The 18,526-nt window shown below is 42.4% G+C and overlaps 1 protein-coding gene across 3 annotated transcripts in view; it reads right to left on the bottom strand.

Annotated features, from left to right (window-relative positions):
* Positions 1-18,526, bottom strand: part of CHM (CHM Rab escort protein) — a 98,066-nt gene that overhangs the window by 27,580 nt on the left and 51,960 nt on the right. For all 3 annotated transcript variants that reach the window (XM_054996784.1, XM_054996783.1, XM_054996782.1), the window contains one exon: positions 7,110-7,187. In XM_054996784.1, coding sequence (XP_054852759.1) covers positions 7,110-7,187 — 78 coding nt within the window. The remainder of the gene's footprint in view (positions 1-7,109; positions 7,188-18,526) is intronic.

Here is an 18,526-nt window from a genome sequence, read left to right on the forward strand (position 1 = left end):
ACAATCCAAGAGCTGGAATTAATTTTTCAGGTGACAATTCTATTGAGTTTTGTTAGTATGGTGTGTGTGTGTGTGTGGGGGGGTGTACTATTAAAGTTCCACCTCCCCCCATGGAGAAAACTTATGTCAGAAAGTAGGAACTTCAAACCAAAAGAATAGTTTTAGGTGGGTAGCCCTGTTGGTCTGCAGTAGAACAGCTGGATTTTAGTCCAGTAGCACCTTAGAAACCATCACGCTTTTCAGGGTGTAAGCTTTGAAGAGTCAGAGCTTCCTTCTGGAGTCTGAAGAAGATCAACAGGGCTACCCACCTGTTCAAACCAAAAGAGTGTTCACAAATTTTTATAACATCCTTAATTCTGATGTTATTGTGCACTACATTTCCCCACCTGATCCACCACTGCCACTCAATGACATGGAAAGGAAAAGGGGAAATCACATATTATGGTACTGAGAGAAAGAGAAGTGAATGCAACATTGTGGGACACTGTTTTCAGCAACAGCCTTATGTTTCTACCATGATTTGCCCAACAGAAAAAACTTGTTCTAACATTATTTATCAAAATTGTGACTGGACATACACACAGGGTGTCTATTTCTCTTGAAACTTCAAAAAAGTTCTTTTTTATAAGCGCCAAGCTAATTTCACTCTCAAGTTTCTCATTTAAATGCTACTAACAAACAAGCCAGGCCAGCTGGCACCACTCATTTCTAATTATAACCTTTTTCTATTGTTTATGAAACAATCCTCCCCCCACCCAAACTCTCGAAAAACTCTGTTGGGGGAGTGGAAAAAAGGTTGATTAAATGTCATAGTGTAGCCCTCAAAAGGCAGCAAAAACGCAAATCAACTGCTCTTTATTTTACTTTCTGGCTGCTACTTGGTGATAGCTAACAGGTCAGACATTTGATAAGGCTTTTAATAAAAAAAACAACAACAACAGATACAGTGAGTGTGGCTCTTTTAATATCAGTTTCTACTTTTACTTCAAAAAAGGATGATCAGCAGAAGAATTCTTTCAAGTGCCACAATCAAATACGGAACACACTTATGCAATGACATTATCGGGTCTCCGTCATCTGATATGTGTTGGGACAATGAATCATACAGAACCCTCCATTGACCTTCTTCAATGTGTCTAGATAAAAGGATGAAAATTAGAATCCATCTTCCTTGCCAAGTGCCACCAGTTATAAATGTACTTTATAGGGCTCATTATCCAAACTAATGGACTAAGGGCGACATCCTTGAAATGGACTTACCAGCACTGACAAAGCCAGTATGCAATATTTCAGGAAAGATATGTAAATTACAGTGTTTGCTATATCTTTTTTTTATTATGGAAATATAAATTTACATTTGTCACATCTTTGCGGTTGGAGGCCAGGCCAGTCTCGTTTGGAAACACACTTAAAAACTATGCTCGAAGTAAAACGTGGGCAATTATTTTTAATGCAAATCCTGCTCAAAATACACAGACGTAAATTAAAACACCTTAAATCTCACCAAATGAAGCCACATAAGCAAGATCTACACAGCGGGAAAGAACCAAGAGACAAAGTTAAAAGGGAAAGAAGCTAATGGGGAAGGGAATTCAATTTTTGTTTCCCTAAAGGCAAATGCTCATGACAAGATTCTCATTCACAAAAAAAATCAACAAAATTGATGGTTATCCAGGAGCAATAATAAAAGGAAACTCCTTCTTTTAAACTTGGTTAAACCATAAAGCAGACAACCACATATATGAGGGCACAAAAATAGTTTTTCAGATCTCCATTAGCTTGAAGAGAAAAGGAGGAGAAGGGGGCTTATCATAAGCGTATGAACCCTGATCCAGCAGTTTCTCAGGGTTGTGAGGAAATTCTAATGTGCCAAGGCCATTGTCTGTCTCCAAAGAACGCTCCATACACTTCAACAGACAAGGTAGTTCGATGTACACTTCTGGAGCTGCTCCGGCTGCTGACATGGATGGGGCAATCCAGACATAAAGGAGCTCCGTACTCACAATGGAACGCCCACAGAGCTCCAGACGTAGGGGTGGCAGCGGGCAAGTGCAAACACTAGACAAGCAGGCACCGTTCCTTTCACATCACTGCTGGAAGAAGGTCTGAACGTACGTTCACAGACACCGAATATAGCTGGACAGTTGTTTGGGTGGAGCTCCATATGTGCTTCGGCTTCAAACTATGGCAGGAAAATTGTGAAAGGGATATACTCGTGGGATCTGAAGGGTGTATGTAGGACTAATTCAGGTTTTCTGATCCTGACGTAGCCCCCTCCAGATACCTCCTCCCTTTTACCTCTTTGTATTAAAACAATATGGATGTGCTTCATATAAAGGGCTATGATTACTTTACTTAATCTCAAGAAGAGCCGTTCTATTGCTCCCATGTATGTCAGCTCCAGTGATTTAATGACACAGAAGCTGTAGGACATGCCCTGCACATAGCTAAATCTCTGTGACAAACAGTACTCCTACCAAACTTGCCGACAAAAATTCAATGACATCCAGTCAATGAATAAAGTCACGTTTAAGAACAAATAATATGCTTTGGTTCAAAGATAACTGGAATTTTGTTATTAAGAGGAGTTAACCAAGTATCATAGTTTTAGTGGGTTGACAGTTTATGTATAAACCCAACATTCTGAAGAACAGTACAAGATTTCTGGATCCAGCTATTTGGAAGCAATTCCCAACAGTTTCAGTAGAACTTACTCCTAAGGAAATCTGTCTTACAACCTGCTTGGGAGTACCCAGTTTAATATCCGGGGGTGGGGGGTCTATTAACCTTTAAAAGGTCTATTAACCACTAAAAGGACAAGACAAACAATCACACTTGTACACAAGAGAGCATTGGACTTCAGTGTCTACATCTCCTTCTCTCCATCTTGTCAACCGAAGTGTGTGTGTGTGTGGGGGGGGGGGGTTTAATGGCAAGCACCAATTTTAATGGGGGGATGGAATCACTATAATGCAGAGATACAGTACTGGCTTAGGACTGGGTAAAAACCAGGTTGACATCACAGATCTACCAGGAAACTCGCGTCTTAACCTTGGATCAGTTATACTTTCTTTCAGTCTTATCTGAAGAACCAACTGTTTAGAGCTTGGAGGAAGTATGGAATAAATAAGTAACAGACACACTGATCCCTCTTCAAAAATGGCGCCAGATTCACCATAGGCACTTTTGAAATCAGTTTGAAAAAAGGTCTTTTATCTTTAACTGGGTCACTTTATAATGCCATTCTCCTAAGCAGAGGTCCATTGAAGTCAGCTCTCTGTAAGCATAACTCTGCTTAAGGCTGAACAGTAGTAAAAGAATCGAACACTGCAACTCTACTAGCTACTTTCTTTGTACAGGACCTCATTTTGTGTCATCCAGTTTGCGAGGTCCAATCCCTGAGAACAAATCCCTATGGAAGAAACGAACCAAATCTATTCAGCTCAAGCTAGCTGTGCTCTGTGCTGCTCCAAGCAGGGAAGGACATTTGTGTTGGGGCCTTCGATGTGCTGCACATGAGCGACATCAGGATTAGTAAGCCGTTGCATTTGTTGCAACTAAGAACTTTGATGGTGATTTATTTGCAAGGTCTCACCCCTCTGCGCCATGAATTCTAGATCATGCCCACTGGAGACTGCACACCCATCAACATTTCACAGATGAGAACAGAAACGTGCTCGCAGCATGCCGGTCTCAGACCACAGATTACGGAATGAGCCATGCCCCTCTCCCTCCTCAAGTCTAGCATCCCAAATCGTTATGGACTGTAGCAGGTACTGCTTTACCACCTGCATGATATATTTGTTTGCTCCCCAACAGCCACTGATTTAAAAGTCAAAAGATGGTATTTGTTGACTAAGGATACACTGAAAAAAACACAACTGTCCACAACTCAGAACAGACCACAGCAGATGAAGCATATGACAAGGCAAAGATCCTAAGCATGCATTTATAGGTGTTAAGGCTTGGGGGGGGGGGGAGAGAGACTGGGGAAATTCAGAAAAAAAACTTCTTCCATTTTTTCTGAGAGCTTTTTGCAGTTTTTGAGGGTAAAGGTAGTCCCCTGTGCAAGCACCGAGTCATTACTGACCCATGGGGGACGCAGCATCATGATGTTTTCTTGGCAGATGTTTTGTTATGGGGTGGTTTGCCGTGGCCTTCCCCAGTCATCTACACTTTACTCCCAAGAAACGAGGTACTCCTTTTACCGACCTCAGAAGGATGGAAGGCTGAGTCAACGTTGAGCTGGCTACCTGAACTCAACTTCCGCCAGGATTGAACTCAGGCTGTGAGCAAAGCTTGGACTACAGTACTGCAGCTTACCACTTTGCACCACAGGATGCTTTGAGGGATTTTTGAATTTTCTTTGAGGGAAAATTGGGGAATTTGGAAAGTTCTGGGAAAAAAATACTCCTATGAAATATTTTCTCTTTTCGAGTGAGAAAAACTTTGTTTTTAAAAAAAGCATTTATGTATATAGCATGAAACAGTCTGAGGACTTTTTCCAATGCAAAATTGAGAAAACTGGGAGAAAAACATTCTTCTCAGGGCTTCAAAATTTCTGGGAACAAACTTGATATTTTTAAACATTTCTTTATCACATTGTTTCATAAATTACTCATCCTGAAGTGAACTGGCAGATCATAAATCTTATACAAACTATCATCTGCCAAGACAACTAAGCAAATTTTATTAGCTATCTAATTTTTCTCAAGAAATGTGAATCCTTCTTTAAATCTCTGGTTTCTTGTGATCACGTTTCCTAACACTAACACTAGTGTATAACACAAACTCTAACCTATAAGGTGGTATGCTTTTATAAATACTTGGGCCCAGGGCTTTTTTTCTGGGAAAAGAGGTGGTGGAACTCAGTAGGTTGCCAGCACAGGGGGCAACTCCTGGTGGGAGGTGGTGCCCCAGTACCGAATGTGCACACGCAAAGTGCGCACACACTTCCGGGACCGCACAATGATATCACTTTGGATCAGCTGGAACAAGGGGGGAGGGGGTTGAAGTTTAAATTGCCCTCAGCGAAAATGGTCACATGGCTGGTGGCCCCGCCCCCTGATCTCCAGACAGAGGGGAGTTTAGATCGCCCTCCGCGCTGTGCGCATAGGGTGATCTAAACTCCCCTCTGTCTGGAGATCAGGGGGCGGGGCCACCAGCCATGTGGCCATTTTCAAGAGGTGCCGGAACTCCATTCCACTGCGTTCCGGTTGAAAAAAAGCCCTACATGGGCCACAACTGGAGGAGCTTAGGCTTACACAAGTGACCTGTGGAACTGAGCTCCTTTCTATTCACAGCTGACCCCCATGCCATGCAAAATCTATCACTTTCCCCTTGCTCTTCCTTTAAGGAGTTCAGGGCAAATATTTCCACTCCCCATTTTGTCCTGATGACAACTCTGGTAAGCTGGGAGTGACTGGCCAAAGGTCATCCAATATGCTTCGCAGCTGAGCAGGGATTTAAATCAGAGTCTCTATGCCACGGGCTCCTTGAGGGTCATAATTTGCCTAAATTTCTAGATTCACTAATGTTGACAAAAGTTTCCAGATGGAAGCAGGATCAATGATCAGACAACCTACATCAATACACACTTGGTGGGGCCAACAGAAGGGATTGACGCTATCTCTCATAGAGTACTGAAATGCTAGAGAACAGAGGGAAGAAGAGGTAGACAAGTAAAGAACTTGTATCTTTTTAATTTGAAAAAAACCCTAAGCATGAATAACAATTATATATGTCTATTTTACTATGTTTACACTCATAGACTATGACACTGTGTCTCTTTTACTATTGGGAAACAACTGCCTAATGCAGTATCCCACGTCTCCCACGTATTTCCAGTTCTCCTTCTATATCTGTGTATGCCAATATAGAAGAGAATCATTTGCAATGCACTCTCAAGTCATCTCCCATTTGTGGACTCCAACATAGTACTGGCCAGTCGGAGACCTGGTTGTTTTAGTATGAGCATATGAAACTGTTTTGAACAAGTAAGACTAGAGGTATTAGAGCCTGGTTTTGGGTTAAATGCAGTGACTCATTAAGTGGAAAGTGCTACACCCTGTGCATGGAGAAAAGATAGCGGGGATACAAGCACTTCTAACTTAGTGCAAGCAGATAGTGAGGAGCAATTTTAGCACTTTCGTAAGCGCGTGGAAATTTTCCATGGGATCCAACTCATGGTCTCCTCTGATGGGTAGTGTCTCTGGCAGAGGCCTTTAACCAAGAAACAATTTAGGAGAGATACCAAGGGTTGAACCTGGGACCTTCCGCTTGCAAAGCATACATTCTACCTCAAGGCTATGGCCTCTCCTTTAACTGATGATTGATGGGTTTAGCAGGCAGACTGTTCAGCAATGAAATAATCCATGTGTTGCTCTTGCTCCCCCCACCCATGTCCTGTAATATATGAGACACGCATACTGGAGCATTTAGCCATATGTGCAGCTCTCATAATGGTAAAAACTAATGCAAAAGCAAAGCCGGGCTCCAGAGATGTGAACTCAGTAGCTACAGTCAGAAAATACCCGCCGATTTTTGTTCCAACTTTTTTTCAAAAAAAGTTGCCCAGAGGCCCGATACTGTTGTAAAAAGAATTCATCCTATGGTAAGAGGGCAGCGTAGTTTATGACAACAATCTACCTAAAAACTCATTAAAGTCTTTTCTCTTAGAGTGACATGCATTATCAGCAAAGATTAATCTGATGAGTCTTTAGGTGAGCTTCATTTTTAAAAATGCAATAACAGAGGGCTTTGTTGTCATCTGATGAAAATCAATTAGAGTAGGTAAGGCCACAAGGAAAACTAACATCACTCATCACCAGACCCCCGGCAACCGAAATGATTTGTCTTCCAAGCTTGGGTGATCAGGAGGCTGCAGTAATATTGGAGGGAAATTAATTTAGTTTCTATATTCTAAACCCACTTTCCTTGTTCTGGAGGACCTATATACAAATTACTTTTAATCAAGGTTGATGTGTTATTAATACCAAGGAAGATCTTTGAAGAATCATTTTTTAAAAATTGACTCTGGCATTTTTCATCTCACAGATTTGTGTATATATAAAAAAAACAGAGAGAAGGTTACTTCTCGCTATCCTTACCGTCTAGTTTCTTTGTCCACCACAAGGCACTGTACAGAATGGCGCAGGCAATAGATACCACCAAATACAGCACACATCCTAGAAGATAATCATGCAAAGAAAGAGAGAAAGAATGAATTAATGAATGAGTTTTAATGATTTTTTTAAAAGATGAGTTTGACTTTCTGCTGGAGCAAAAGGGGGGAGGGGGTCCCCCACTGACCACCCAAAAGGTTATGCTGGGGATTAGAGGCCCTGCCTGAACAAAAACCATGTAGGGCATGGGCTGTAGTAAGAAGGGGAATTGGGCAAGATTGAGTAAAAAAAGCTGACTGGATCCAACCCAATAAGTGTTCTCAAACCCTCCCCATTAAAACACAATTAGCATCACGTTTGACATCTGAAAGCTAATCTTACACACTAATACAGATCTTAAAACATAAAATCCATTAGATCACTCAAACAAGTGACTTTTCAAAGCATGACTTAAAAAGTGTTTGCTTCTTTTGTAAGGAAAGCTTAAGTCAGACTAGTAGGACTGACCCCAAGCTACTTGTGGTGCCCTCCCACCTCCCCACAAGTTCTCTTATCTTCCTCCTGCCAACCATGGTTGAATAGTTTGAGAGCCAGTTTGTTGTAGTGGTTAAGAGCAGCAGGACTCTAATCTGGAGAACCGGGTTTGATTCCCCACCCCTCCACGTGAAGCCAGCTGGGTGACCTTGGATCAGTCACAGTTCTTCCAGAGCTCTCTCGGCCCCACCCACCTCACAGGGTGTTTTGTTGTGGGGATAATAATGACATACTTTGTAAACCACTCTGAGTGGGCATTAAGAGCCAAAACACACGAGAAGAAATACCTAGGTTCAGCACGTGTTCTCTTACCTCAAGGTTTGCCGGGATCTGTAGGCGTCCTGGAAGCTTAAAGTTTAGCATTTACAGAGCAGCAGGAAGGGGAAGGGAAATACAGGTGCCTGTATTTCCCTTCCTGCTGCTCTGTAAATGCTAAACTTTAAGCTTCCAGGACGCCTACAGATCCCGGCAAACATTGAGGTAAGAGAACAGGTGCTGAACCTAGGTATTTCTTCTCGTGTGTTTTGGCTCTAAGTTGTCCTGAAGGGCGGTATATAAATCGAATGTTATTATTATGTTATTATTTGTTGCCACACTGTTAATCACCGTCAGATGGCATCCAGAGGGAGATAATTGTACCAGACTCTATGCAGAGAATACTGTAAAGGTAGTGAAGGCCAGGCTTCCACACTGGGGGAAGAAAGAGTCAGCAGCACGTGTTGGGAATCCTCTTAATGGCCACAGCCGCTCTTGGATCTGGCTGGTGCTGCAGTCAACCTTCCTCTTTCCCTCTAATTGCCATTAGTGCCCCATCATTTAGTGTTTGCTTACATTCTATCCCAAAGAAGTGTGGAGGCCGGGAGATCGAGAACCCTTACTGCCACCACCCCTAATTCCAGAAACAATGCCCCTGTGCAGCAATTTTTAAACAACTTCAGTTTTAGAAAGGTAAATAAAGATTGATCAACAAACGAGGTTGGCCAATGCCTTTTTAAATTTAAACGAAAGGTTTCGTTCTCAATTAAAGCGAAAGTTCCGAATGCAAGAGAGGCAGCATTGTGTGGATAGGCTAAGAAACTGAGTGCGCACGAGGGTGGGAGAGAGATACCGGAGAAAAGCAAGAAACAACAAAATGGAAACGCCAATTCTCATTTTTTTAAAAAAAGAAATTAAAAAAAAATGGGTAAATATTTCAAAAGGAAAATTAATTAAATTTGTTTGTTAGCACTGCCGGAGGAGACAAGGTGCTTGGCAATTAAGCGCTACAAGCCAAAGTGTATTGATTAAACAAATGTTTGCATAAAAAATGATAAACCGGCAAATGAAGACCTAATAAAATCAGCACACACATGACTACTTTTTCAATTAAATCAGCTCCCCACACTCTCCAGACCCAGCTCAAAACAACATGGAAAACAAGCATATTCTTGACTTTAAAAATATGATTAAAAATCAAACTTGGTTTTCTGAGCTCCGTGCAGCTTTAGATCCCTTGCTCTGTTCACAAGAAAGGGCAGAAGGCCAAGACATATGACCATGTCTGGCCAATCCAAAGGCTTCATATTGCCTGTCAAAGGAAGGTCTGATACTGCACACACTCCTGTTCCATTCTGTTCCTGAAGGTGACTGCATTCAGGCACCAAGCCACAATTTGTTTGTGACACATTTTAAAAGCCTCACTCCATACTTTGCAACCATACTGAGATTTAACTGCAGTTCACAGTTGGGAAATTCTTCAGTTTGTTGTGACATCTGAACTGAGGTGTTTTAATAAAATGTGTTTGGGATTCCGCTCTCAAAACAGGGCCCTAAGCTACAATTATAATGCTGGTTTAGGACCCCTGTTCACATCATAAATTGCGCAAATATAGGTAAATGTTCGGAGTCCTGAGTACATGCTGTCGCTAATAGCTAACTAAAGTAGTTCTTACTTTTAGCTTCCCAATTAAAGACAAGAACCCCCTGATATGGAATCATTACTTCAAGGTGCAGCTTTCGTTTTATTTCTCAGGGCATCCCACACAACCACTAACAGTCTACTTTCTTGTCCTGCAAATGTAAAATGATGTTCAGCACTGGCAAATAGCCGTCGAACTGTTATTACACAATTTGCCTCTGTACACATGCTCTGATGTGTGCAAGCAGTGGTTTCCATTCCCTTCAATGGTAGAAGGTAGCTTGATGTGTATTAAGAACTGGGTGCAGTGGACCTCATCATACAATTAAGTGCAGCGTAGAGCAGTACTTCTCAAACTATCTGATGTGGCAGACCAGCAATTTTTTCCCAATGAGCCAGGGACTGGCACCATATTATTATCGTATTTGCATAGGCACATAGCACATCAGATCAGAAAAATTAACGTTCTTCACTGCCTTAACTAGAATAGGAGTGTGCATACCAAGTGTTGCATAGGCATGGAGTTGTTTCCATTTAAAAACAATGAATATTGACTGAAAGGCTGTGCATCTGTGCAGATAGTATGGAATGACTATTATTCATTTACAATCCGAGAAAATATTATTTGAGTTATTTTAAACTCCGATGAATAAAGACTTTAACAAAAAAATTATAATAAATTAAATCTGATTGCGAAGATTGGCCCAAATGACAAATGTGTGTAGGTTCATACAAGCAGGGTTCTGCAACGAAAGGTTGCCGATTGTGGAGAAAGTTGTCTCCACAGTTGTCCCAGACACCCTTCCCAATTGCTTACCCCTCCCAGACAAACTTATCTGTTACTCTTGCTACCTCCAAAAGACCCTCCCACCCAAAGACCTCCCCCCCCCCATGGTGGCCATGCTGCAGCACAGGGCAGGAAGGAAAAGATGCATTTTTTGCACATGCTCAGAAAACACTTTAGTTTGGGCTTTTCGTTTGGGGGTAGGTGTTGATGTGATACAGACATAGAAATGTATGTTCCAAAATACTATGTCATAATTATCAATATTACATTATGTGTAGCTGAAAACATTATTAAATATTTTCAACTTTAATGACTGATAATCATTCTTGGTGGAATTTCATTGTGATTTTTAAATTCTACCATAGTTCCTTTCTTTCCTGAATCTGCTGCGGACTGGCAGCTGAGGTTCATGGACAGGCACTCTGAGTAGCAGAGGTGTCGAATACTGGACTAGGGCTGGGAACATGTAAGTTTAAGTCCCACTTAGTTACGAAGTCACTCTCATTCAAATTAACTGCCTCACAGGGCTGCTGGGATGAAGTGGGTGGGCCCTATAAGCCACCTCGAGTGCAATGAAGTAAGGACACAATTCCATTTCCTCCCCAGTGAAACAATCAATCAAGTGGTCAAGCTATTACAAGTGCCCAGAGCTGCTACAGACACAAAGAGTCCCTTGGATTCAGTTCACGGGAAAGAAGACATACAACGAACCACGAACATCTGTTGACCTGCCCTACACTTAGATAGAAGACATGATTTGGAATTCGCTTACCAATGTTCTTTAGAAAGAAGATGTTGAAAGCTATACGAAAATCAAGCAAACCACATACGCCAACGTTATTTCTCCCCCTTTCTTTTACAATAGACTATTCAGGATGATTTGGCGAAAACCAAAGTACAAGGTAACTCTGATACTATTAACCCTAAACGACAGACATTTAAACTGATACTCCTCTAATTAACTAGCTACTGTCTCTGCCAATAATTCAGGGTTTGCTGAAAGATAGTGCCTGTATCCGTACTCCGCTTCAACTTTGCCCCGATGACATCAAATTGCATTACAGCTAAATTAACAGTTGTGAAAATTTTTGGCCTGGTGGCTCCTCCTCCTCATCTCTAGTCTTTAAATGCCATTTCGATTCCTATCAAGGCAAAGAATCAACAGCTGCAATTTCTTAACACAGCTGCAAAACAATAGGGCCCATTAAAAGCTGAACTTTTGACAGCACATTCACAATGATTTATGAGTTTGTATATAATTTGATTATTCTATTAATTCTACTGATTACGGCTTCGGCTAATACAGTGAAGGTCACTCCCTAAAATAAATCTTCATTACATTTCACAGAAAGCAACTGCCTCCAACTGGTTGTTTTCTTTAATTAAAACACTAATGTTACAAGGAAGGAGAGAGGCTTCGGGGGTTGCGGCATCTGTTACTACAGGAGGATTACACTGCTGTGATATGACGTTCCTGGATCTCAACATTTGGAATAAAAATGCCTCATCGACACATCTTGAGTTACACTTACATGTGCACACGCAGAGCCCAACATACTAGCTACATTCTGGACTGGTAGGAATGATAAGTTGAAATAAACCAATTTTCTTCCTCCCATCCTAGCTTAAGGGCTGAGGGAAAGTGACAGCAGAAAGCCACCATGGCCACCCAGAGCTCTCCAAATAAGAGTTCATTTAGATATTATAGCAAACCATGATTTACACAAACTATACAAACCACAGTTTGAGCTTCCAAATTCACAGCATTTAACAGGAGTCCAATAGCATCTTAAAGACTAATAACATTTATTCCAGTATTAGCTCGTTGTAAAAACAACGGACTCCAGAAAATGGCACTCTTCCCCACACCATGTCCGTGGAGGTCAGGACCAGCGGGGAGGGCTTCCCCCTTGTGAGACCCTCCCCCCACCGCACTAGGCCTGGGCCGGAGGGAGGGAAGGAGTCTGGCTGGCTGGGATGTACTAAAAGGAATGACAGGATTGCCAATTGGAAATAATGGAAGAGGCTTGAAGGCCCTTTGGAGATAATGGGAGCCAGGAATGCCAATTTACTTGCATGGGCTCAACTGAAAGCCTGCAGCCTGTATGCGCATAGGCAGAGAACTTCTTTTCAACCTGATTACAGAGACAGAGCCTATCTATGTACAGAGATACTGCCCGTATTGTGGCAGAAAAGCATAGGTAGGCCAGCATGCTTGATCCTGATCACACTCTACTTGTATGGTCTTGATACACATCTCTCAACATCCATTAATATGGGTACAATCAAACTGAGCTACCTGGCACGGTTGTTGTAAGGATTACAAGACTTGCCACAGTTCTGCAACATCTGGACCATGTTAGCATCATGCATTTTATCCAGAGGGCCTGCCCCAGTAAAAATATTTGGAAACTTCCACTTGTTCGTGGTAGGGTAACTGGATTACTAACTAAGGCATCCTAAGCAGAGTTACACCTTTCTAAGACCACTGGCTTAAATGGATTTAGAAAGGTATAAACTCTGCTTAGGACAGCACTATGAGCAAAGCATGCCAATTTGAGTATATTTCCACAGGGCTAAAAGGTCCTGTATGGACCTGTCTGGTCTTTGAGATCTGTATCTCTAGGCGCCTTCGCAAGTCAGGCAGCTGGCAACAAGTGACCCTTTCTGTGTTGGCATTCTCTTCATAGGATACTCTTAGCAGATTCCCTTTTTAGCGGCTTTTTCATTCTCCAAAACTTTCAGGATTGGATGGAGGTTTCTACTGCGTCATTGGAAATCATCTGATTTTTACCTGAGTGACACTTTTCTAACGTGTTTTATTTCTTGATTTTAATTTATTTTAGTGTGTGTTTTAGTTTGATTTCAGTGCAGCCCAATTCGGTGGCTTTTTAAAGCAGAAAAGTGGCGTGTACATTTTGAAATAACTGAATGTACACAAAAGGCTTCATAGAGCTTCTAGAAATGTAGTACGCTCTATGTGGGTGCAGACAGTTCAGAAAGCGAGTGTGTTGACTGGTTCAGAATGGAGTGCGCACATCCCGCTAGGTCTTAAACAACAACTTCACAGCACTAATTTTTAGGGCATAATCCAAAACGCTGGTTCTCACCTTTAAAAGCTCTACATTTTGGGAGACAAAGATTTTTTGAAGGTCCGCTTGCTCTCATGTGAATCTGCCTAGCACTTGTTCTTCTAAAGATGCCCTGGTGTGTATGAGAAGTAGGATGGGTGGCCACCACAAACAGGGCATGTGGGTGCACCATGCCTTTGCAGTTCTCTCCTTACGATGGTTTGCTCAGTGCTGAACCAATATAGCTTCAGGCATCAAGAGAACCCTTTTTTGTTGATTTTCTTTTCTTGGTGTTCAATATAATTTAATTGTCCTTATTACAGAGTTTATACAATAGTTTTATTGTATTTGTTACTAGGGGTGTGTGCTTCGGGTTTCTGATTCGAGTTTTTAACCCGAATCGGGCCCATTTCAGGTAGATTCAGTATTTCCGAATCGGCCCCTGCACTGCTGAGCCAATTTGGAAATACCGAAGCAAAAGCAAATACCGACAATACACCGAAGCAAAGCTTTACGAAAGCTTTGGAGCTTCCAGAAAGCCTTGGGAAGCAGCTGCAGCAACTTTTCTTGCTGTTTGCAAATGGCAAGAAAAGTGCTGCTTTGAGCTTCTCACCTGTTTTTACCCAATGGGAAGGAGGAGGAGTGACTTGCCATTTCAGGATTCAGGTTATTCTGAAATGTTTTCCCGCTTTGGGTAAACCTGAAACGGGAACCCCAAATCGTTTTTGGGTGCACACCTCTGTTTGTTACTATTTTAATAGAAACTTTAATTACTGTTGCATTTTTATCCCACCCTTCCTCTTCCAAGGGCATCTAGGGTAGCATGTAGGGATCTCCCATCCTCTTTTTCCCCACAACAATCCTGTGAGGTAGGTTAGGCTGAATATGTGTGACTTGCTCAAACTCAAGCATGATCACACTCATGATTTGTCCTGGGGCTCTCTGGTGATACTAACCACTATAAAATACTACTTTTTCCAAATCTTGTGCTGTTTTATTGATATGTTTTGATTCTTCTGCTTGTGAACTCTCTTGAGAATTTTTATGTGGGGATATAGAAGAAAGTGAGGAAATAATGGATAGAAATACACAAAGAAATGCAAAAGATACTAAAATTTTGCTAAAGTTTTTGTTGAACCCTAAAAATATGTTATTAAATACCTTACCAAGTAATATTATAAAAATACATAGTGAACTATTTAAATATATGATAATCATATAGGTGAAAATTAAGAATAACTAAGAACCACTTTGTAATCAAATATTTTGTAATCAAATATTGTATACAAACGCATCTTAATATGATTAAGTATTATATCTCATAGAAAGCGTCTTAAGAAATTTAATGAAGGGGAAGGTGGGGAGAAATACTTTTGTGTTTATATACTTCGTTACATATAGCTATCTCTGATTTACACAACTATGTTATACAATTCCTTTTTTTCTTTTTATATCTACTCTTACTACTATTTCGTTTTTCAAAATAAAAATATATTATATTGCAAAAAAAGAAAGAGTTTTTGTGGGAAAGTGGTAGATTACAAATGTTTTAAATAATATAAACCAATGTATATTATTATTGCTACTTCAGTGGAATTACAACACCAAGGTTGCTGAATTCCACATTAGCATTCGGATGTTCATTTGGTATATCCGAATAAGCACCCTGCATGACCTCAACAGCACCTGCTTTAAACAGAGGAGTCTTCCCAGCGGTGTCGCTCTGCAAGAAGGGATTTCATGTCTAGCCAGAGATACCAACTGCTGCACTCACAAAGGACTTTGTGTGCTTAGGAGGCATGTTTCAACACAAAGGTTATTTTCAAATTAAAAGTCTCGTCCTGTCAAAACTTGAGAAATAATATGGGCAAGGACACAAAAGCATTCCATAGCTTTATTAACGACAGTGTTCACTGATCTGTGAATAACCCGAGAAAAAAAATGAAGATTATTGAGTTACTTTACCAATCTATCCATCCATCACTGGAGAACAGGTCTCAGAAGTGATGGATTATCTCACCTCGTTGATGTTTGTCCCAAACTAAGGTTTTCTCCTGGAGAGAAAAGGGAGGAAAATGATCCTCCAAGCACAATCTCAACATTAAGTAGCAATTCTGATATTAATATGAAACTAAGAACAGGAAATGCTTAAAGCAATCTCCTTCTTTTAACCCAATGCTAAGGGATCCTGCTGCTTGAAAAATGATAGAAAGTTGGTGTGTGTGTAATTTTTAACTGATTGTTCTTGACAGAAGAAGTGGACACAATAACTGGATTTCCAAACAAGCTGATTGGTGTTTGAAGATTTCACACAAAGCTAAGAATTCACAGTGCAATCCTATGTAACATTATGCCAGTCTAAGTCTATTCAAACCAATGGGTTTTTCAACTGGAGTTATTTTGCATAGGACTGAATTCTTATTGTGGAGTTAATTCTAATCTACGTTCATCCAAATTTACACAACCTGATCTTAAACGATCTGCTTTAGGATCTCACACATTATACTCATTTCCCCATTCATTTTTAAGGCTTTGAAGCAGCCATGGGGAAGTTTAATTACATAGGGGCACAGCATTTGGAAGAGCAGGGCTACCCTTTCCATCCAGAGACTGTTTCCCAGATCAGCTATTGGCTAATGGGCAACGGAGAGCCACAATATCGGTATTTTTTTTATTATTTGTGGGGCTTCAGACCATAAAGACCTTCCACACTATATTTTGTTCTGCGCTTTGTATATGGAGCCCAGAAAAAAATTCTTGGGGAAATCTTAAAAGGCACCGATTCCTCTCCTGTGGTGGATAAACTAACCTTCCTTCTTTCCAATTTGGATCCCTGTGTATTTTATAGAGTGGCACAGTTCGTCCTGGCAGGTAAGAAAATCCGGGCTCAAGCTGTGCTTAACGGTTGAGATTCTTTTCTCTGCGTATAACAAGGGTGCTGATGTGTAACTTTTGTGTGTTTATAACATTATAGTTTTATCGTTTATTGTTTGTGTTTTCCTTATGTGTTTTATTTGCTTAAGTGTGATGGCCTTTGGCTACATGCAATAAACACTGTACCGATTCTAAATATGTGTTCGTCTTCTTGCCCCTGCCCCCACAGCAGCTAACATCAGAGGGGTAATTTCAGTGGGGGGAACTGTGCAAAGAGAAAAGATTTAAAATGCATCTTTCAGTGCTGCAGCACTGATCCAGCACCCTCACACACAACTGCTATGAAGCCTGAAAAGCCTGGGAGACCCACAGTGAAATCCTAAGCAGAATTACATCCTTCTAAGTCCATAGTCATCAGTCACGAAGCCTGGGAGACCCACAGTGAAATCCTAAGCAGAATTACATTCTTCTAAGTCCATAGTCATCAGTCACGAACTGAGGGTCGGGGGGGAGGGGTGGCAATCCTTGTCCGGGAGGGTTTCTCCTTCAAGCCGCTTCCCGCCCCGAAGATCTCTGGCATTGATTGTGTGGGCCTGGTGTGGAATGCCGAGGAGAGTTTGGCTGTCTGCTTGGTGTACCGACCGCCCAGCGCACCAGCAGACGCCTTACCGCGCCTGCTAGAGGTGGTTGCTGGGTGGGCCTTGGAGTACCCCAGGTTGATGGTGCTGGGGGATTTCAATGCCCATGTAGATGATGCCACCTCGATACAGGCCACGGACCTGGTGTTAGCCATGGCAACACTGGGACTCTCCCAATTTGTATCAGCACCCACAGATGAAGCAGGCCACACGCTAGATCTGATCTTCGGGATGGGATTTGATGTGGTTCTGGATAAAGTAGAGTTGGTGCCATGGTCAGACCACGCGGTTGTGAAGGCCCGGCTGGGCGTGCCACCCCCCTCCTGCAAGGGTGGTGAGCAAATTTATGCTCGCCCGCGGAGACTTATGGACCCAATTGGGTTCCAGAATGCTCTGCGGGAACCAATGCTCCACGGTGGTTCATTAGATGAGCTAGTGGAGGGCTGGCAAGTCCGGCTCTCTGAGGCCATCGATGAAAGCGCCCCCCGTCGTCCTCTTCGCTGCCGGAATCGCCAGGTTCCTTGGTATACAGAGGAGCTGCGGCAACAGAAACGGGAGCTAAGATGACTTGAACGCGTGTGGCGGCGATCTCGTGACGAGGAAGCAAGGACATCCTATAGGCTGTTTATGAAGTCCTATGAGATGGCGGTGAAAGCTGTGAAGAAAGAGTATTATGCAGCTTCCATCGCATCAGCTAGCTCTCGCCCAGCTAAATTATTTAATGTGGTCCGTTCATTGGTCTCCCAATCAGGTGGAGACCATCAAAAGTTGAATTTGGAGATAAGCTGTGAGGCTTTTGCGAGCTTTTTTACTGATAAGATCTTGCTTCTCCGCCGCGACTTACCAGCCACAGTTGATACAGTAAATGAACTAGAGGCCCCTTGGCCGTCTTCGGGACCCATATTAGATCATTTCAGCCCTCTTTTCGGGGAAGAGGTGGACAGGATTCTGCATGTGGTACGGCCTACCACGTGCCCCTTGGACCCGTGCCCGTCATGGCTGGTGAAAGCCAGTGTTGACGGGCTTCGGGATTCCTTGGAGGCGATTATAAACCTGTCCTTGAGCTCTGGGGTTTTTCCCAAGGCGCTGAAGGAAGCTGTGGTACGGCCTCTTCTGAAGAAATCATCATTAGATCCTGCTGACCTGCTCAATTACCGACCAGTTTCCAACCTTCCGTTTTTGGGGAAGGTGATTGAGCGGGCGGCAGAGAAGCAACTGCAGAATTTCCTGAAGGAGACCTCAGCCCTAGACCCCTTCCAGTCTGGTTTCCGCCCGGGACATGGGGTCGAGACATTGTTGGTCGCCCTCACAGACGATCTCCGCAGACATCTGGATCGGGGCGGATCAGCACTGCTGATTTTGCTGGATCTGTCAGCAGCGTTTGATACGGTCGATCATGAGCTTTTGACCCACCGCCTTGCCGATGTGGGGATTCAGGGGACAGCACTGCAGTGGCTGGTCTCCTTTCTCCATGATCGGGGACAGAGGGTGGCGCTCGGGGAGAGGGTGTCATCTCGTAGGCCACTGGTTTGTGGTGTGCCACAGGGAGCGATACTCTCTCCATTATTATTTAATATCTATATGCGCCCCCTCGCCCAGCT

This window comes from Eublepharis macularius, chromosome 13, assembly GCF_028583425.1.
Source record: "Eublepharis macularius isolate TG4126 chromosome 13, MPM_Emac_v1.0, whole genome shotgun sequence".
In the NCBI taxonomy this organism is placed as follows: Eukaryota; Metazoa; Chordata; class Lepidosauria; order Squamata; family Eublepharidae; genus Eublepharis; species Eublepharis macularius.